The sequence below is a fragment of the Dermochelys coriacea genome, chromosome 2, assembly GCF_009764565.3.
Source record: "Dermochelys coriacea isolate rDerCor1 chromosome 2, rDerCor1.pri.v4, whole genome shotgun sequence".
Lineage (NCBI taxonomy): Eukaryota > Metazoa > Chordata > Testudines > Dermochelyidae > Dermochelys > Dermochelys coriacea.
In genome coordinates, this window is record NC_050069.1 from 268,820,230 (window position 1) to 268,841,908 (window position 21,679).

The 21,679-nt window shown below is 42.1% G+C and overlaps 1 protein-coding gene across 1 annotated transcript in view; it reads right to left on the reverse strand.

Annotated features, from left to right (window-relative positions):
• Positions 1-21,679, reverse strand: part of SMARCC1 (SWI/SNF related, matrix associated, actin dependent regulator of chromatin subfamily c member 1) — a 188,956-nt gene that overhangs the window by 113,801 nt on the left and 53,476 nt on the right. Inside the window, 4 exon segments of the mRNA XM_038389503.2 lie at positions 2,746-2,867; positions 4,929-4,966; positions 5,780-5,839; positions 16,528-16,652. Coding sequence (XP_038245431.2) covers positions 2,746-2,867; positions 4,929-4,966; positions 5,780-5,839; positions 16,528-16,652 — 345 coding nt within the window.

Consider the following 21,679-nt stretch of genomic DNA (forward strand, 5'->3'; position numbering starts at 1 on the left):
CATACAATGACAACTATTTTGTATGAAGTTAAGAATCGGGGACAGTTATGATGGCCTTTAAATACGACATCTTTGGAGGGCGGGATAAGGGTGTGGGGGCAGCAGCGTAGCCAGGTGGAAAAAACAAGGGGAGTGGAGATAAAAAAAGGCGCCACCCCCCTGGTACTCCTCCAGCGGCGCTCCGGGTCTTCAGCAGCACTTCGGCGTCGGATCCTTCATTCGCTCCGGTCTTCGGCACTGAAGGACCCCCACCGCAATGCTGCCGAAGACCGGAGCGAGTGAAAGACAACTGAAGTGCTGCTGAAGACCCGGAGCACTGCCAGTTGAGTAGAAATTTTAAAGGCGCCAAGTAATTCAAATTCAAGTTGCTGCCCCGCTCCTATGCTACTCTGTGGGGGGGGGGGGGGAGCAGAAAGAACACTCCTTGTAAAAGAAAATTGTAGCAGTTTTTCCTTCAGATAATACACATTAGACAGAATGAGTATTTGCAATGAAGTAGTATTCAATGACACCAGTCAGGATCCTGTCATGCTAGTGCTATACAAAACACATAAAAATTCTCTTTTTTTGCTGGAGCCAAATGATACTAGCCTTAGAATGACTGTTTTTCCATAACAATTTACAAAATATTTTAGAAAATAGTGTATAGTCTAAGGTGCTTAAGCATGCTTCAGATTATAAAATTCTTTGCCAGAAAGATACTAGATTACTTACGACTGGGCATGTCAAGCAGCACACTTTGAATTTGAAAGTGCAGCAGTGAATAGTTTGTTCACATCCTCAAATAACTCAAACAAGTATCTCAGCGGTACTGCATAAGAAGTGCTACTGTCAGAAGTCTGTGGGTGGGACAGGTTCAAGTATGTGCTATCCAATTCTCCAGAAAGTAACATCTATCCCAGAGAAGAATCACAGAGTTTCCAGAAACTGCAAAAACTCAATGCCATTGCTTTACTAGAGCAGCCTGTGAAACTATTCTGCTGTGGTGGTTATTTTAGCCCTAAATCCATCAGCCTGGTGAAGTAAGAGCCATAGAAAGTATTAGAGTCCAAAATGCACTAGGCTTTCTTTCACATCGATTAGTTGCTGTCTGGATGTCAGACCTCATTTACTACAGACCTGCTATATGTTGTCTATTAAGTGTCATAGTGGACATTAATGATCTAATGAGCAGTTTTGTATGGGTCTATAGATATTCAGCAACAAGTTTCTGCCAGTCATGTTGCACAAACTGATTTAGCTGCCTGAGAGACCCCCTTAGGATTATTACTGCTGCTATAAACAGATTAATTTGAAATCCTCTTAGTAAACAACCTGCAACTGAAATGTCAGGATTTTGCCTGAAAGCCCCAGCATAATTGTACCTTGATTCTGAATGAGGCCTCTGGGTGGTACTGTAATAGCAAATGTTCTCTCTCTCCAGTACCAGAGTACCTAAGCACCTAACAATCTTTTAATATACTTATCCTCACAACAACATTGCGAGATAGGACAGTATTCTTAACATAAGAACAGCCATACCAGGTCAAATCAAAGGTCCATCTAGCCCAGTATCTTGTCTTCTGACAGTGGCCAATGCCAGGTGCCCCAGAGGGAACGCACAGAACAGGTAATCAAGTGATCCATCCCCTATTGCCCATTCCCAGCTTCTGGCAAACAGAAGCTAGGGACATCATCCCTGCCCATCCTGGCTAATAGCCATCTTTTATCCTCATTTGTAGGCACAGGGACTTTGCCCAAGGGTCATAGTTTGGCAAAGCAGAAAACTGAACCCAAATCTCAGGCTAATGACCTAACCATTGCATCTCTTTCAAATAATAATAATGAAAGACGACAACTAAGACGACATCTGACAAATACGGTCATTTTTTGAATATTTGGAAACGCATTAAGTATGCATTTGTACAGATTAGAATTTAGTCACAGCTGCCTAGAACTTCAACAAAGGAAACATCAATGTTATAACTCTAAAATGGCACACAGGCAAAGAGGTCTTCCCCTCAAATGATGGCCTCTTCAGGTGAGTGACAATCTCTCACTTGAGTTTTGAAAACATGTATTTAAAAAAAAACAAAAAAAACAAAACACTATAGCAAGGGCTGGGTTTCCAGACAACAGTGATTAGCAATTCTAGATATAGTCACTAATACTTCTCCTTTTCCACTCCCAACACACCCATTTCCTGGATGTGGAACTCTACCAGAGTTGGTTAGTTCATCTAGATCTCTGAGCTACACAGTCATAATAAGGTGGACATTCCTTATAAAAAAATGATGAAGGGGAATTCAAAGACAAGCAGACATTTCCCCCCCACAGATAAAAGTCCAATTAAGAAGTAATCTTTTTAGAACCAATATTTGAAACCCATGATGGTTAAACATTTCTCATTTCTAGAAAAATTAGCAGCCACGGTAGGTTATGGATGAGCAGAAAAGATCATCAGCAAATCTGGAACTCATGAAAATAAGTCTAAGCAACAACAGGCAAGGCAAGGCATACTGAAGACAGGAACCATGCAAGCTTCTCCACCTTAATTCTAACCTACCACAAGCCCTACAAGACTAAGAGCAAAGAACTTCTAATCACATTAAGGTGCATTTTGCTATGGGGATAGCTGTCTAGAAGGTGCTAGACCTAAACTAAATTAATTTCTGCTTGCAACTCAACAGAATTCCAGCCCAGATATTTAACTGGTGAAACAAGTTCAGTAACTCTCTGAATCCTCTCCCCAGATTTTGTTCTTACCAGTTGTAGTCAAACCATGATGCATAGCTTGGAATAATTATGTGATTGGTCTGTTCTGTGACATTGTCTTCACCTGGGTCAATGGATCGACTCTGGTCACCTTTGTTGGGATCTTCATCTTCCTACAGCAGGATAAAGACAAAAAAAGCGTTAAAAATGAGGTTGTAGCATGAATAAGGACTTGTCTACACAGTGGTCTAGTGCACAGCAAGCTGCAGTGTGAATCTACAGTGTACTAGCTGGCTGTGTGCACTCTGCTGCTGTGCTGTATTTCAAAACACATTATGGAACTTTCAGTGTACCGTAGCAAGATTCACACGCCAAGTTAATATGCGCTGGCAACAGGAACTATAAATACAGCATCCTAATCAGAAACATGCAAGTCCCTCGATAGGCTATGTCTAGTACTACTGACCCCGGGGAATACTTGAGGGTGGTTAGCATGACTCAGAGGTTGACAGTCCAATGTGGAGAACTGTTCAAGAAAAGGGAACAACAAAAGTAATGTACTTCATCCTATCCTAACCCATGAAACACCACTCTCAGTCGGCCACACAGATTGCAGAGGATCATCCAGCCATCTACTATCCCATGCTGCTCATGCATGTAGGCCCTAATGATACTGCAAGGTATGACCCTGAGCAGATCAGAAGCGACTACAGGGTTCAAAGTGAGGGTGAAGGGGTGGGGGGCGCAGGTAGTGTTCCCAATGATCCTTTCAGTCAAGGGTAGGGGCCCAGTGAGATACAGCTACATCCTGGAGGTAAGTGCATGGCTGTGCAAATGGCGTCACCAGGAGGGCTTCGGCTTCCTTGGCTATGGGATCCTGTTCTGAGGAGGACTGCTGAGACAAACAAACAAACAAAAAAACCAACAACAACCCTCCATCCCCCAAACCTGGCCTGATCCAGGATTCTGGAAGCTGTGCTGTGTTGAAAGAGGCTGTTGAGGCTCTTAGGGGAGATTACTGGGCTGTAGCAGCAACGTTTAAGAAGGAAATCTGAGCTGAATGCGTTGAAAAATGTAACTGTTGGAGGAAGCAGCTCTTGTTGAAAAGGCATGATGATAATGACTACTGTGTATGGGTTTTTGTGTACTCTGTGAGTGGGGGTGGAGGTAGAAGGGGACAGGGTGAGGTTGGGGGTTATATAACATTTCAAAAGTCATAACTGATTACAATCTGGATGGATGGCATACACAACTACAGCCATGTCTACATTAGGGGTGCTATAGCAGCACACCTACAGTGCTGTAGCTATGCCGCTGTAATACCGCAATGTGGACACAGACTAATGATAGAAAGAGGTTTTCTGCTGCTTTATGAACTCCACCTCCCTGAGCAATGGTAGCTAGGTCAATGGAATATTATTCCATCAACGTAATTGCATCTGCATGGCAAGTTAGGTCAGCACAGCTACAGCGCTGAAGGGTGTGGATTTTTCACACCCATGAGCACTGCAGCCTAAGCTTCTTTCTTCTCTCCCTTTTTCAAACAGGACAACCCACATACAAATCAGATATACACCCAAAATTTAGTAAAACAAGAATAGCACAGACTGAGTAGAGTGAGTATGGGATAGGTTTTCAAAGTTGGACATGTGTGAGTGCAAAAAAAAAACCTAACTGGCGTGCACAGGTGTACGTGTTAGGCATACAAATTCCACACACGCAAATAGATGCACCAAATTTTGGAAATCTGTCTCTGTCTCATCTGCACAAGTGGCATCTAGAGGTCATTGCTCTGCCAGAGCAGTAAGGTTTACTTGGCAAATTGTTTATACATAAGACATATTCAACAATTCAGTTAATTTTTTCCCCAAAACAGAGGATCCAATCCTGCAGTCGTTCACAGTCAATGCTCCAGTTGCATTTAGGTCTCCAGGACCAAGTCTAAAGAACAAAGGGCACATCTCAGGTTTTTAAAAGCCTAGCAAAGCATGTTGAAGTTATTTAAATCTCTTCAGATTCCATTTAACTTATGTTTAAAAGTGTGTAGTAACCTCACAATACTAAGTAAATTTTATTTTACTACATAAAGGAGAACTTCATCTGAACGGAAGACTCTCTCCTACAAAGGATGTATTTATTCTTAAACGCAATTTAGGAGCAAGATACAGTTTGAGTTCTTGAAGGTCAGATGAAGGTTATTCCCTACTAAACTTTTCTAACTGAACAGTTGTTACCTTTCCTCCTGTAGCAACTGTCTCCTCATCCTGCTCATCTGCAAGGTAAAGAGCAAAGAGAATTAAACTCTCATAAAATGCAGCTGGATTACCTGCAAACCTTTGTACACCACAGTCATTTAACTGGAAAGGATTTTGTCTGCTTGCGGTGGGCAGAGGAGAGACAAGAAAAAGGAACATGGACAGTGCATCATTAAAGCATAATCTCTTCTTCATGTACACACTAAGCTGCCATAGAGAAAGAGGATAAGAGCAGAAATACACAGCAAGGATAATTAAGCTCTCTCGATACCAAAAGGCGGACTGCGGGCCAAATCCAGACCGGCAGATGCTTTTGAAAGGACCGCAAAATCTTTTTATTTTTATCAACATCATTGTTATTGGGAAGTGAAAAATGTTCCTCGGGAGTCTGGACTTTAACCAAGAAATCTGGACTTTGACCAAAAAAAAAAAAAAAAAAATTGACTACCCCTGGCCCAGGCTGTTATATGCTGCCCTGCACACCAGAATGTAGGTTCCCAGTACATGGCAAGAAGGGATCTGGAAAAGGCAAGTATCTGCCCCTATACACCAAGCTGAGTAATTGTGTAAAGTATGTCTACAAGGGAGCAGCTTCAAGGGACAAAGCTGATAACGTTGATCACATACATCTGCATTAGAAGGTGGAATGTAAGTACCAAATGGCGATTACGCAGATGGAAGAACATCTAAAAAAATTTCAAGTATCTGGTTTCACCACATTTTTCTTTTTTAAATATAAAAAAATTACAAACATTTATTGCACATACCGGGGTCCATTATATAAGACGACAACTAAGAAGAATTAAAAATATATAGTTTTTTTTTTTTACCTAGGTCTGCTACTGTTCCTCCTTTCACTGGTGTGTTTTCACTGTCTTTCTTTGGGTTCACTGTGGAAGTAAGCAAGATTGCAAATGTGACATTTGTGCCCCCTCTATCAAGATTCAATCCTTACAAGCACACAACATTCCCTAGCAAGCACACCTGTCTCACCTACCACACCAGCATACTTGTGTTTTATTGGGGAGAAAAGGCCAATCCCATACATTACTACAGATATACGGGGCTCTCCACATTGTGTACTTCTAGGGGAATTCTACACCTCTGCGAACAGGCAGAATTCATGTCTGGCGCAGAATTTTTTCCCCCTGCAGAAAATACATTCTGCCAGAGGAGTGCTGCAGTTCCACCTTTCACCCACCAGAGGCCACTATGGCATGAGACCAGCCAGCAGCTGGCTGCATTCATCACAGCACCCTGCTGGCAGAGCCAGGTTTGGACAAGCAGAGCGTGGCACATAAGGCTGCTGGGGGAGTCACAGACTGGGGTGCAGAAGGGCTAGTGGCGGGACAGACTGGGGCGCAGGCTCAGGAGTTAGTGGGGTGACAGCATTGAGCCAGGGGTTGAATGGGAATGGAGATGCAGGGCCACACAGATACAGGGGCAGATGTGTCTGAATGAATGGGAGAGGTTTGGGGTCAGCCAGTGTCTGCAAGAGGTAGGCTTCCCAACTCCCTAACAATCCCCCCCCCAAAAACCCCCAAACAACTGTTCCATACTTCCCCTACCCACATCCAACAACCCTGTAGGTTCATTCCCAGGCTCCTTCCCTCTCTCTCAGCTCCTCCGTTACCCCTGACTGCCCCAAGCCTTTGCACTGCTTCTGAGGGTTGGGGAAAATATGTTTCTGTATTGTAGTTTAAATGAATTACTTAAAGTTCTGTATTAATATGCCTAGCAAGGAATCTATTTGTCAAAAAAAATTACGTGGGTCTTTTTTTGTCTGAATTGCTACAGACATACTTGCTGACAGATATTTTGAAATAAATTACCAAAATAATTGAAACTGGCATGATTACATTGTGTTATTTGGACAAATAAAACTATTGTGCACAGAATTTTTAATATTTTGGCGCAGAATTCCCTCAGGAGTAGTGGTGGCTGCAGTTTACTGCTGGTGCACACTGTGAAGTATACTTAGATCTAGGCCACCAAAACTACCTCAAACTACCATGTTCCACAACCCATATCACAGGAATTGAGCTATTGTACTTCAGATTCAAAAAATTAAAGTAAGTAAGTTAATTACTGATGGCCATACGAACTACCAACACATAAAAGAACAATGGTCTATGCAGTCCAGTATCCTACCTCTGGCAGAGACCATACTTGTTTCAGGAAGAAGAAACCACAAAAAAAAAAAAACCCCAAACAAACCAACAACTCAGAGGTAGATTTTCAAAGCCAAATGGCACTTGGGAGCCTAACTCCTGAAATTAGGGACCTACCCCTCTTCTCATTCCTATACTTAGAGATTTTATGATGTCCATAGGAGATAGTGTGGTCTAGTAAACAGGACAATGGTAAGACTCAGAGTTGGGTTCTATTTCTGGCTTTGTCACTAACCTGCTGTGTGACCATGGGCAAGTCACCTCTCTAAGAACATAAGAACATACTGGGTCAGACCATGGTCCATCTTGCCCAGTATCCTGTCTCCAACAGTGGTCCATGCCAAAGCTTCAGTGGAGCGTACAGAAGAGGTCAATTATAGAGTGATCTACCCATCTTCCACTCCTGGCTTCTGATCGTGAGAGGTTTAGGGTTGCCCCAAGCATGGGGTACCATCCCTGACCAACTTAGATAATAGCCATTGATGGACCTATCCTCCAAGAACGTATCCAGTTCTTTTTGAACGCAGTTATACTTCGGCCATCACAACATTTCATGGCAATGAGTTCCACAAGTTAGTTATCCACAGCGTGAAAAAGTACACTCATATTTAAAGCTGCTGCCTATTAGTTTAATTGTGAGGCCCCTTGGTTTTTGTATTGTGTGAAAACATTGGTTACTAACTGGATTTGTAATGGTGATTCTTTGAGATGTATTCCACGGCTATTCTACTTCAGGTGTGCACACGCCCAGTGCACTGGTGCAATCACCCTCTGCTGCCTAGAATTGCTCTGCAATGGTGTAAAGGGCAGAGCCGGCCCTGAATCCCCTCAGTTCTTTCTTATCGGGAAATCTCCAGTAAGAGAGGAAGAAGGGTGGGTCATGGAATGTGAGACATCTCCAAGAACAAGAGTTACAGAACAAGTGAGTAACCATTTTTTTCTTCTTTGAGTGATTTGCACAAGTCCATTATGCCTCAGGGACCACATAAATAGCTCAATTGAGAGGTGGGATCAGAGTCTACCTGAATAATGACTGAAGGACTACATATCCACAGCTAACATCATCTCTAGACTTGCTTCTCATTATAATATCTTGCAGCAAAGTGTGCACTAAAAACCAAGTTGCAGCTCCACAAATGTCCATAATAGGCATACGGACTCGAAAAGTTGCAGAGGCTGAGAGAGATCTGGTTGAATGAACTCATACCCTACTTGGTGGAGTTACACTCCATGCATCCGATGAAGTGAGCTGTAGCTCACGAAAGCTTATGCTCTAATAAATTTGTTAGTCTCTAAGGTGCCACAAGTACTCCTTTTCTTTTTGCGAATACAGACTAACACGGCTGCTACTCTGAAAACTGGCCATGTCATAGCACAAAATGTATACAGGAAGAGATCCACAACAAAAATTCTTTAAGAGATCAGAAGGCCCTTCCATTTGGTCTGCAACTGCCACGAACAATTGCAAGGATGATCTAAATGGTTTAGTTCTGTCCAAGTAAAAACGTTAATGCTCTCCTAACATCTGAAGCATGGAGTCTCTCCTCATGTTTATGAGCACAAAGTTTAGGGATGAAAGTTGGTAAATATATTGCCTGATTGGTGAGAAATTTTGGATGAGGGAGTAAGTATACCATATCCTAGTAGAATACTGTATACGGAGAGTCAGACATTACAGCTTGTAATTCACCCACTCTCCTGGTCAAGGCGATTGCCACCAAGATGTCTACTTTCACTGAGTGGTGGAGCAACAAACAGGTAGCTAGCAATTCAAAGGGAGGACCTATTAGCTTTGTTAACACCAGGTTCAAGTCCCAAGGGGATACAGAATCCTCTATGTGGGGATACAAGGAGCTCAAACCTTTCAAAAACCTAAGTGACATAGGATTGCAGAAAAGATTGCATAGGATTATCAATTGGAGGGTAGAAGGCAGAGATGGAACGAATGGCAAGACCTGACTGTTTCAGGTATAACAAATAGTCCAACATATGTTGTAATGGAATCCAGACTGGGAAAATCCCTTATTGATGGGACCACATGGAGAATCTCTTCCATTTAGCCAGGTAAGTATACCTAGCAGAAGGTTTTCTACTATTCAAGAAAACGTCTTGCAACTTCTTTGAAGAGATTTCCTCCTGAGGTGTTAAATCACAGAGCATCCAGGCTATCAGATGATGGGTCTCTAGACTGGGATGAAGGTGATTGTGGTCCTGTGTGATCAGGTCTGAGTCAGAAGGAAGTGTCAAAGGAGCCCTTGCTGAAAGGCTCAGCAGATAGGAAAACCAATGCTGGCGAGGCCACGCTGGTGCTATGAGAATCACTCAAGCACAATCTTGCTTGATTTTTAACAAGCCTCAAGCTAGGACTAGAACCAGAGAGAATGTGTAAAAGATCTTGTCTGTCCAGGGCAACAGGAAAGCATTTGTCAGACACCCTGAACTGCAACCTGCTAGTGAACAAAACTGACGACACTTCCTGTTGATTCTTGTTGCTGCATAGGTCTGTGTGTGGAATCACCCACAGTTGGAAAATGAACCAGCCCATATCTGGGTGGAGTGACCACTTGTGGTGGCTGGTGCGCCAGACTGATCTGGACAACCAGAATGTGGGAGACTGAGGTGGTTCTGAAGTCCCTCCTGCAGCACTGCTTCTTGGTACAGCCAGACTGATCTAGCCCCTCCCTGTTTGTTCACATAGAACATGGCTGTTGCATAGTCTGCAAGTACGAGCACATTCCTTTCCGTGATATGGGAAAGAAAACGCGTGACTAGTTAGTCACACTGCTCTCAAGTCTCTTACATTTATAAGGAGAGCTCAATTCAGGCTTCGCAACCAGGGCTGGTGTTACGCTTGCAGGGCCTGGGGCTGAAGCCCAAGTAACTTAGCTGCGCAGGGCCCTGGGCAATTGCCTTGCTTCCCACCCTCTAATGCTGGCCCTCTCACCAACCTAAGGGGGAAAGGTCCATAACCAACGTTGAAGTTTGCTGAAGGAGAACACACACGTCCCATACGTGTTGGACGGACCTTCAGGTATAAAAAAAATGGCCAGCTTAGTCTGAAACCTGGTCTGTGGGAGCAACACTGACTTCTGTAGTGTCCCAAATCGTGCCTATAATTTCTATTCTTTGTACAGTGACGTGTACAATCATAGCATGCCAAAGGTGGATTGAGCCATGGCTACAAGTCTTTTGTAATCTGCCTGTCTTCCTGGCTCTTGGATCAGCCTTTCACCAACTAATAATACAGGTACAGAGATGCATGAAATCCTGATTTCATCAGCAATGCTGCCACCACTGCCATGTACTTTGTGAACACGTGGGGCTGTGGACAGGCCAAACGGCAGGACTGCAAACTGATAGTGAGACTGGTTGATCCTAAATCTGAAAAAAATTTCTGTGGCTTTGACGCACAGCCACATGGAATCAAGTTCTTTGAGGATAGCATACAAATTGCCAGAAACCATGGAGGGGATAATGGAAGCCAGGGTGATGATGATGCAAAACTTTATTTTCTTTAGGTATTTGTTGAGCTCTTGGTGTAGCATATGCCTGAGATCTCCTTTTGCTTTTGGGATTCGGAATAAGAGAGAAAAAAATCCTCTTCTTGCTATGTAATGGAGAAACTTCCCTCTCTCTCTCTCCCTCCTCTGGTTGGGAGCCATAGAGTACACCCCAAAGGAAAACTGCCTCATGAGAGTGGTTCTTGAAAAGGGACAGCGAAGGGGGTTAGGAAGTGAAGGGTAGAAATAAACTGAAGGGTGTCCCCCAATCCAACCGGGCTTCAGACCCACTGATCTGATGCGATGAGGATTCAAACATGTAGGAAACATGGACAGCCTGTTTTGGATAACACAGGGGAGAAGAAGCTGGCACACTGGAAACCTGTAAACTGTCCTCGACAAACATCAAATTGTCTGCTTGGTGTTCCCAGGCTGTCTGGACAACCTGGCAGCAGATGAAAAAGTAGGCGGAAGTGGTCTTCTCCTGTAACTTTTGCCTTTCTTCCTCAGCTAATCTTGGTGATGAGGCATAAAAGTATACTAATGAGATTGCTGGAGACAGATGTGCTTCCTCTTTAAGTGAGAAATGTAAATGCCCAAAGACTTGAGCATAGTCGTAGAGTTTTTAAGGCTATGCAGCTTGTCATCCATCTGCTGTGGAAAAAAAGTCAGTCCCTCAAAAAGAAGGTCCTGGATGGTTTGCTGGACCTCCTGAAAAAAAAAAAAAAACAACAACTGGAGCCATGAACATCTGTGCATTGTAATGGCTGATGCCAAAGCTGCAGTAGCAGAACCTGCAGCATCGAATGCAGCCTGAAGTGAGGTCCTGGCCATCATCTTTTCCTCATCCACCACAGCAAGAAAGTCTTGTCTCACCTCCTCTGGCAACTTGTCCATAATTTTTAACACAGTCCCAGAGGAAGAAATCATAATGTCGCCACAAAGCTTGCTGATTTGCAATCTGAAGTTGTAGTCCAGCTGTCCAATGAAGTTTTCTCCCCAGAAAGATCAAGCTTCTTTGCATCTTTTGATTTTGGGGTAGATGCTTGCTGATGCTGGTGCTCTCGCTCATTGATAGCTGAGACCACCAAAGACATGGGGGATGGGGGAAGGAGGAAGAGATATAAAAAGTGTTCAAATCCCTGAGAGAGAACATGATCCCTCCAATCAGTACTTTTAGATGTAGGCAGTAGGGAAGGAGTTAGGCAGAACACTTTAGTGGATTCCAGAATAGTCTCATTTATTGGGAGTGCCACTCAGGAAAGTGGCTCAGATCCCAAGATATCAACCAATCTGTGTGACCTCTTGTGAAAGACTTCCATCTGAATATCTAAGGCAGAAGCCACGTTCTTTATAAGATCCTGGTGGGCTCTGTAATCATTTGGTGGAGATGAGAATACAACTGCTTCATCCAGTGACAAGAGGGAGGAAGCCAGGGTGGGAGGTGGCGGCGCTTCCTCCAGTTCTTTCAAGGGGGGAGGAATTCACTGGAGCAAACTGCAATGCCTACTAGAGGATGTAGAGTGGGCAGGGTGCAAAGACTATGGGGATGCATATGGAAACCTCCAAGCGTCCCAATAAGGCCATTGATATAGTCCCACAGACCAATTCCTTGCCAACCAACAGTCTGTACTGACCAGCCATTGCAGAGCTTCCACTGGAAACCAAGGGTGCAAACCCCTTTGAGGAGAGTGGTGGCTAACATGACAGGGCAGGGACACATATAAGGCCACTTCTGATTCTGATGAAGAACTGGATTCCTCCAACCAAGAAAGAGCAGCTCCTGGTGACAGGGATCAGTGCCAGGAGTCCAAAGAGGATAACATCAATGAAATCATTGACTGTTTGCCTCTCAACAGCACTGTATGAGCAGGTAAGAGAGAGTCTGGAGGCGCCCACGATAGCAAGGGCTGAATTCTAATAGTAAGCAAATCCTCATGAATAACCTTTGGTGCTGGGCAAGATGATTCTTGAATAGCCAGCAAAGCCGGTACTGAGAGATTGAATAGACCATGTGCCACGGCATAGGCCTTAGGTGTTGACAACACCGTCATACTCTTACTGCTGCTGAGCCAACAAAGATGGCACTGCTAAGCCAGATGGTGCTGCCTTAGAGGTCGGTCTCAATAAGGCTGTACTGGTGCCGGAGTTGACAATCTGCCTGGGAACTGAGTAAACTCTACCTTCCTTCCCTGAATGCTTGCTGGACTTCAGTGCTGGGGACCTCATATCTCCTGTACACTGATTTCTTCAGTGTTGTGTTCCAGTGCCTCTTCTTCGGGTCCAGAGAAGAAGATCGGTGTCAAGATTCTGCCAATACAGGAGGATTGTTCCTAACCAAAGCAGATGTGCTTAGTGCACGCCCTGAACAGTAAGGCTCTCAGGACAGGCACAGAGCTGCTGACATCAGAAGGTGCTTCAGTCTGACTTCCCTCTCCTTTTCATCTCTGGCTTAAAGTCCCTGAAAATTTGGCACTTGTCTCTGACATGGGTTTGTCCTATTCAGCACTTTAGGAATCTAGAGTGAAGGTTGTTAACCCCGCACCAGCTTCTTGCATGCATTGCAAGTCTTGAAGCCAGGAGACTGAGGGGTGTCCCAGCAGCAGGCTTCGGTACCCAAATGGAGGGAACCAAATACAAAATGTACACCAGTAAAAAGAAAATTAATTTAAAAAACCCTATCTATCCTAACACTAAAATCATCAACTATTAAATGAGTATCAACTCTATACAACACTAAGAACAAGGGAAAACCTGCAATAGCAAGGAAAAATGTTAAAGGCAGTCAGAAGGAACTGTGGAGGTTCGGGGGAAGCTCTGACCTTTGTATCATCATGCAGCAGCATGAGGCAGAGGGCATATGAGCCACCCTGACAAGTACCGCCGAGGGGGGGGGGGGGGAATCTGACACCAGTGCACCAGTTGTGCATACAACTGAAATAGCAAGGATATGTGCAATTACTCAAAGCAGGGTCAATAAAATTTCTCTCTTCACTTTTCCCATAACATTAATAATTTATAGATCTTTAGTCATCTCTTTTCTATGTTGAACAGCCTTAATCTTTTTAGCCTCTCCTCATATGGAAGTTGTTCCATACCCTTGATCATCTGTGTTAACCTTCTCTGTACCTTCACCAATTCTAAAACATCTTTTTTGAGATGGGGCAATGAGAACTGTACAGAGTATTCAAGGTGCAGGCATACCATGGATATATATATATTGGCATTATATTTTTTGTTTCATCTATTTTAATGGTTCCCAACACTGTTAGCTTTTTTTGATTGCTGCTTCACACTGACCGGACATTTTCAGGAAACTATCCACAATGCCTCCAAGATCTCTTCTTTGGGTAGTAACGGCTAACTTAGACCTTATCATTCTGTACGTATAGTTGGGATTCTTTTTTCCTATGTGCATTACTTTGCACTTAACATTGAATTTCATCTGCTATTTTGTTGTTTGGTGGAACCCCTTTAACTCTTTGCTGTCAATTTTGGACTTAACTATCTTGAGTAATTTTGTACTGTCTGCGATTTTTGCCACCCCATTGTTTACCCCCTTTTCCAGATCATTTATGAATATTGTGACAGAGTCAGGCCAGAGGGCTACAGGAGAGTGATAGAAGGTAGATATATTAGCCCCAGATTAAGCAGGTCCCTTTTCCCTGAGTAAGATAATATGCAGTTCCAGATCAGGAAGTTGCTGGAATCAATTATGGCAGGCAGGCTAATTAGGACACCTGGACCCTATTAAGAAGGTACTTGAATCAATTAGGACAGGCAGGCTAATCAGGGCACCTGGTTTATAAAGGACCTCACTTCATTTAGTGAGGCGCGTGCGAGGAGCTGGGAGCCAGAGGTGTGCAAGGAGCTGAGAGTGAGAAGGCATACTGCTGGAGGACTGAGGAGTACAAGTGTCATCAGGCATCAGGAGGAAGGTCCCGTGGTAGGGACAAAGAAGGTGTTGGGAGGAGGCCATTGGGAAGTAGCCCAGGGAGCTGTAGCTCTCACGCAGCTGTTTCAGGAAACACTGTAGATAGCTGTGGTCCACAGGGCCCTGGGCTGGAACCCAGAGTAGAGGGCGGGCAGGGGTTGCTTCCATCAAAGAATCCTGATAGATTGGTGAGACATGACTTCCTTTTACAAAAGCCATGTTGACTCTTCCCCAATAAATCATGTTTAACTATGTGCCTGATAATTCTGTTCTTTACTATAGTTTCTTCCAATTTGCCCAGTACTGCATTTAGGCTCACCAGCCTACAAGTGCCAGGATCTCCTCAGAGACCTTTTTAAAGATCAGCATTACATTAGATACCTTCCAGTCATCTGGTACAGAGGCTGATTTCTATGCCTCTACTTCCCCTCCAAACCTCTGTCTTGTCTATTTACTTCGTAAGTTCTTTGGGTCAAGGATTGTCTTACTGTGTACGTATGTACATACATACATACATACATACATACATACAATACCTAGCAAAATGGAGCCCTAATTTCAGCTGGGGCTTCCAGGTGTTACTGCAATACAAACTGAATAATAAGCAGTTTATGCTGGAAGGTTCTTCACCCCAACGTTCAATTTTAAACTATCTTCTTACTCCGAGTCACCTTATACTACATTAATGTTTATATCCAACCCCGTTTTAGAATCAACAACATTTATGAATGACCAATGCAGAGAGAAAAAAGTAATCAAATTTGAAGCCCATCAGTTAGGGTATCACAATGACAACTTGTGATAATCAAGGTAAGAGGAAGGTTGGCAGAAAATTAAAGGGCAGGCCCAGAATGATGAAAAATCTTACATTTGTGGCTGACTTAAGTAGCTTTATTTTCACACTTTTTGGTATCTCATCCTGATATGTACAACATTCAAGATGCAGAATATGAAGATTAAGCAACAAAAGCATGAGCTTTCTCTTTCACACATTTCCCAAATATAGCTGTCCCTGGAGCTCCTCTATGATGGATAGCGAAAAGGAGTTTACAGCCATTAACGTAGAAGTAAGATTCATGTGTCTGGATTTTGTACATCCGTCATGTCAGACTGACCATTTGCTTTGTTGGTCGCATGCATGCAGTCCAAAAGAGGTCAGCTGATCCAGTACAGGCTCAGAGGACAACAGAGCTCCTGTTTGTGTCTAATAAAAGCTGATTTGCCTTCTTTTCAGGGCTGAAGTACTGCCACAGCCTTTTATTCTTACACATTCTGGAAAATGTGCTTTGTTTAGTGTCATGAATACTATACTTCTACTGCTCACAAAACAATTATGAATATTAATTATTGATAAAATTTGTTTTACCTTGGCTCCAAACTATGTTAAACTCAAACAATGATGAACACCCAGAATGCTTTTCTGTTAAGGATAGTGTTAGGAGGATGCAGTGTATTTCTGCTTTACTTTTCACCCAATATATACTGTAATGAGAAACATTGTTTTCAAAGATTTGAAGCAGAAGGCTGGGAATCAACACTGCTTGGTTTTATTCCTGGGTCTTCTACCTTGATGTTTTACCTTGGACACATCAGCTATAATCTCTTTGCTCCTGATGTAGATTTTTAGATGCAAACAACCCAACTTGAATACGCAGGGCAAGAACAATCTTCAATATTTAGTTTGTTAATCACTTAACTGAATTTTCATAAACTTATTTCAAGAAAAAAACTGCAATAAAAGGGATAAACTCAGTTTCAGAAGAATGCCACATTCCAAAGCCTTGTCTAAATAAAACCGCATGGCCACAGAGTCCAAAAGGAAGGCTACTTGTAGAGACACTATCTCTAAGATAGTGGCTAAAAACAAAGATTTGGCTAAAATATATTGTGAAAATATAGTGTCTGCTGTTCATTTAGTGGTCTACCATTCACAAAACTCAGTGCAGCTAATACCTTGTGTGTGAATACTTTACCATTTTTGGGAAGTACCACTTCTTCTATGTTCGGTACAGGTGTTGGGTCCTCCATGTCCTTGGTAAGATCTTCTTGCTCATCCTCTTCTTTCTGACCTCGCCTTTTCCCATACAGTCCTGCTTGTCTAAAACAGATGAGACAAATTCTCTGCAAGTGATAACTTGAAGCTGTAGCATATTTGTGATGATCCCACTAAACCTCTGAAGTTAATACCCATTTCAACCTTCTGTTGTATGGATGGCACATTTTACAGCAGAAGTGGTTGCATTTCAGGGGTAAGTGCATTGTTTTTAAAAGAGTTACAAGACAAATGTTGCTCTATGAATAGACCTAGGTGCACCGCTACCTTATGCAAAAATAGGTTCTTCCTCCTGTTGCTGCCTATTCCCTTCTTTCCATCAACCCACCAAGTGCTCCATGTATTTCTACTTAAACATCTTCTTTGGGCATTTACATCTCAGCTGAAAGATGGCACCTCCAGCAGCACAGAGTATCCTTTAATGACATACTTGGAAACAATCCGTACTGATGGTGAATCTTGCCCATCTGCTCAGGGGTTAGCTGATTGCCATATTTGGGGTCGGGAAGGAATTTTCCTCCAGGGCAGATTGGAAGAGGCCCTGGAGGTTTTTCGCCTTCCTCTGTAGCATGGGGCACGGATCACTTGAGGGAGGATTCTCTGCTCCTTGAAGCCTTTAAACCACGATTTGAGAACTTCAATAGCTCAGACATAGGTGAGGTTTTTCATAGGAGTGAGTGGGTGAGATTCTGTGGCCTGCGTTGTGCAGGAGGTCAGACTAGATGATCAGAATGGTCCCTTCTGACCTTAGTATCTATGAATCTAAGAGGGTTGGGTGAGGATGATACTTCTGTGGAAACACCTAGGTGCTGCAGGAAGTGTCTTGGTGACTTAGGAGATGGTAGACTTCTCAAGTCAATATTAAAGTAACATTCTAGTAGGGGGCTATGGTGTAACTCCTGTGTCCTGACCAAATTCCAGCTCAGAAAATTGGATTCTGTCCATTTAAATTCCTCCCACAGTTTCAAATGGATAGACTTCTTAATTCCTTTTCTTATGCAGCATTGCCTTGCTATGTTAATATAACAGCTGCATTTCAGATAATTGGGGTGCTAAAAATAGGTTTGTGGCCCTCATGTGTTAGTAAGATTAGAGAGGTTAATGACCCATTTATACACATCTTTTTAAATTCTGTAACAGGCTCTGAAGTTTGTAGAAGATGTTACTATACAGTCATGTAATTAATAATTTGCTGTCCCAAACCAAAGGCATTAAATATGAAAATGCTTAAAAATGATCTACAAATATATTTTTTTTAAATTGGACTTGGAATTGGACTTGGACTCTGGACTGTCTCATTTCTTCTGGTTTTGTCAGAGGACATCTTGGGGTTTTCAGAGCAGTGTGAGCTCTTATACCTCAGCTCGGGGAGTTTAAATGTATAACAAAAATGTCTTTGTCCAAAATTTTCATTAGTCAAAGTTTAATAGGAGCAGCCAAAAACACACACACAAAAAACCAAAAAAGTTTAACAAGTCAACTACAAATTACCCCCCTCAGTTACCAACTTTAAATCTCTTAGTTCCTGCCATTTCACTAGTTTACTATTCAGAGTTTTAGGTTAAATGAGACCTGACCATCTAATGTAATTAACAGAAAAAACAAAACAAAATCCAAACCACATAACTAAAGACTTTTAGACAACCGAAGAGAGAAAATTTCTTGACACCTTAAATGACTGCTTCTTGGAGCAGCTAGTCCTGGAAACCACAAGAAGAGAGGCAATTCTTGATTTAGTCCTAAGTGGAGCACCGGATGTGGTGAGGTAAGGTGAATATAGCTGGATCGCTTGGTAATAGTAACCATAATATAATTAAATTAGGGCTGTCGATTAATCGCAGTTAACTCATGCGATTAACTCAAAAAAATTAAACGTGATTAAAAAAGTAATTGCAATCAGTTTTAATTGCACTGTTAAACAACAGAATACCAACTGAAATTTATTAAATATTTTGGATGTTTTTCTACATTTAATATATATTGTATTCTGTCCTGTAATTGAAATCAAAGTGTATTTTTTTTATTACAAATATCTGCACTGTAAAAATGACAAAGAAATAGTATTTTTCAATTCACCTCATACAAGTACTGTAGTGCAACCTCTCATAAAAGTGCAACTTACAAATATAGATTTTTTGTTACATAACTGCACTCGAAAACAAAACATAAAACTTCAGAGCCTATAAGTTCACTCAGTCCTACTCCTTGTTCAGTCAATCGTTAAGACAAATGAGTTTGTTTACATTTACAGGAGATAATGCTGCCCTCTTCTTATTTATTATGTCACCAGAGAGGGAGAACAGGCATTTGCAGGCCACTTTTGAAGCCAGCATCGCAAGGTATTTATGGCCAGATATGTTAAACATTAGTATGCCCCTTCATGCTTCAGCCATCATTCCAGAGGACATGCTTCCATGCTGATGACACTCATTAAAAAAAAAATGCGTTAATTAAATTTGCGACTGAACTCCTTGGGGGAGAATTGTATGTTCCCTGCTCTGTTTCACCCACATTCTGCTATATATTTCATGCTTTAGCCGTCTCAGATACGACCCAGCAAGTTGTTCATTTTAAGAAAACTTTCCCCGCAGATTTCACAAAATGCAAAGAAGGTACCAATGTGAGATATCCAAAGATAGCTACAGCACTCGACCCAAGATTTAAGAATCTGAAGTGCCTTCCAAACTGAGAGGGATGAGATGTGGAGCAGGCTTTCAGAAGTCTTAAAAGAGCAACACTCCAATGCGGAAACTACAGAACCCGAACCACCAAAAAAGAACACCAACCTTCCGCTGGTGGCATCTGACTCAGATTAAGAATATGAACATCCATCGTTCCGCACTGCTTTGGATTGTTCTCAAATAGAACGTATCATCAGCATGGACGCGTGTCCTCTGGAATGGTGGATGAAGCATGAAGGGACATATGAATCTTTAGCACATCTAGCAAATAAAAATCTTGCAACGCTGGCTGCAACAGTGCCATGTGAATGCCTGTGCTCACTTTCAGGTGACACTGTGAACAAGAAGCAGGCAGCATTATCTCCCGCATGTGTAAACAAACTTGAATGTCTGAGCAACTGGCTGAACAAGAAGTAGGACTGAGTGGACATGTAGGCTCGAAACTAAAGTTTTACACTGTTTTATTTTTGAATGCAGTTATTTTTTGTACATAAATCTATGTTTGTAAGTTGAACTTTCATGATAAAGAGACTGCATTAGGTGAACTGAAAAATACTATTCCTTGTGTTTTTCACAGTGCAAATATTTGTAATAAAAATAAATACAAAGTGAGAACTGTACACTTTGTATTCTGTGGTGCAAGTGCAATTATATTTGAAAATGTAGAAAACATCCAAAAAAGATGTAAATAAATGGTATTCTATTTTGGTTTAACAGTGTGATTAATCGCAATTTTTTTAATCGCTTGACAGCCCTAAATTAAATGAAACATCCCTGTGGTGGGGAAAACACCACAGCAGCCCAACACCGTAGCATTTAATTTCAGTAAGGTGGACTACACAAAAATGAGGGAGTTAGTTACAGGAAATTAAAAAGGTACAGTGCCAAAAGTGAAATCCCTGAAAGCTGCATGGAAACTTTTTAAAGACATTATAATAGAGGCTCATCTTAAATGTATACCCCAAATTAAAAAAACATAGTAAGAGAACCAAAAAAAGTGCCACTGTGGCTAAGCAACAAAGTAAAAGAGGTAGTGAGAGCCAAAAGGTATCCTTTAAAAAGTGGAAGTTAAATCCTAGTGAAGAAAATAGAAAGAAGCATAAACTCTAGCAAATTAAGTGTAAAGATATAATTAGGAAGGCCAAAAAAGAATGTGAAGAACAGCTAGACAAAGACTCAAAGTAATTTTTTTTTTTTTTTTAAAGTACATCAGAAGCAGGAAGCCTGCTAAACCACCAGTGGGGCTACTAGACGATCGAGATGCTAAAGGAGTACTCAAGGACGACAAGGCCATTACAGAGAAATTAAATCAATTCTTTGCATCGGTCTTCACGGTTGAGGATGTGAGGGAGATTCCCAAACCTGAGCCATTTGTTTTAGGCGACAAATCTGAGGAACTGTCCTAGACTGAGGTGACATTAGAGGAGATTTTGGAACAAACTGATAAACTAAACAGTAATAAGTCACCAGGACCAGATGGTATTATCCCGAGAGTTCTGAAGGAACTCAAATGTGAAATTGCAGAATTACTAACTGTAGTCTGTAATCTATCATTTAAATCAGCTTCTATACCAAATGACTGGGGGCTAGTTAATGTGACACTAATTTTTAAATAGGGCTCCAGAGGTGATCCCGGTAATTACAGGCTAGTAAGCCTGACTTCAGTATCGGGCAAACTGGTTGAAACTATAGTAAGAACAAAATTGTCAGACACATAGAAGAGTCAACATGGTTTTTGTAAAGGGAAATCATGCCTCAGAAATCTACTAGAATTCTTTGAGGGGGTCAACAAGCACGTGGACAAGGGGGATCCAATGGATATAATGTACTTAGATTTTCAGAAAGCCTTTGACAAGGTCCCTCACCAAAGGCTCTTAAAAGAAGTAAGGGCCTCTCACGGATTGGTAACTGGGTAAAAGATAGGAAACAAAGGATCATTTTTCAGAATGGAGAGAGGTAAGTAGAGGTGTACTCCAGGGGTCTGTACTAGGACCAGTCCTATTCAATATATTCATAAATAATCTGGAAAACCAGGTAACCAGTGAGATGGCAAAATTTGCAGATGATGCAAAACTGCTCAAGATAGTTAAGTCCCAGGCAGACTGCAAAGAGCTACAAAAGGATCTCTCAAAACTGGGGGCTTGGGCAACAAAATGACAGATGAAATTCAATGTTGGTAAATGCAAAGTAATGCATATTGGAAAACAGAATCCCAACTATACTTATAAAGTGATGGGATCTAAATTAGCTGTTACCACTCAAGAAAGAGATCTTGGAGTCATTGTGGATAGTTCTTTGAAATCATCCACTCAATGTGCAGTGGCAGTCAAAACAGCAAACAGAATGCCGGGAATCATTAAGAAAGAGATTGATAATAAGACAGAAAATATC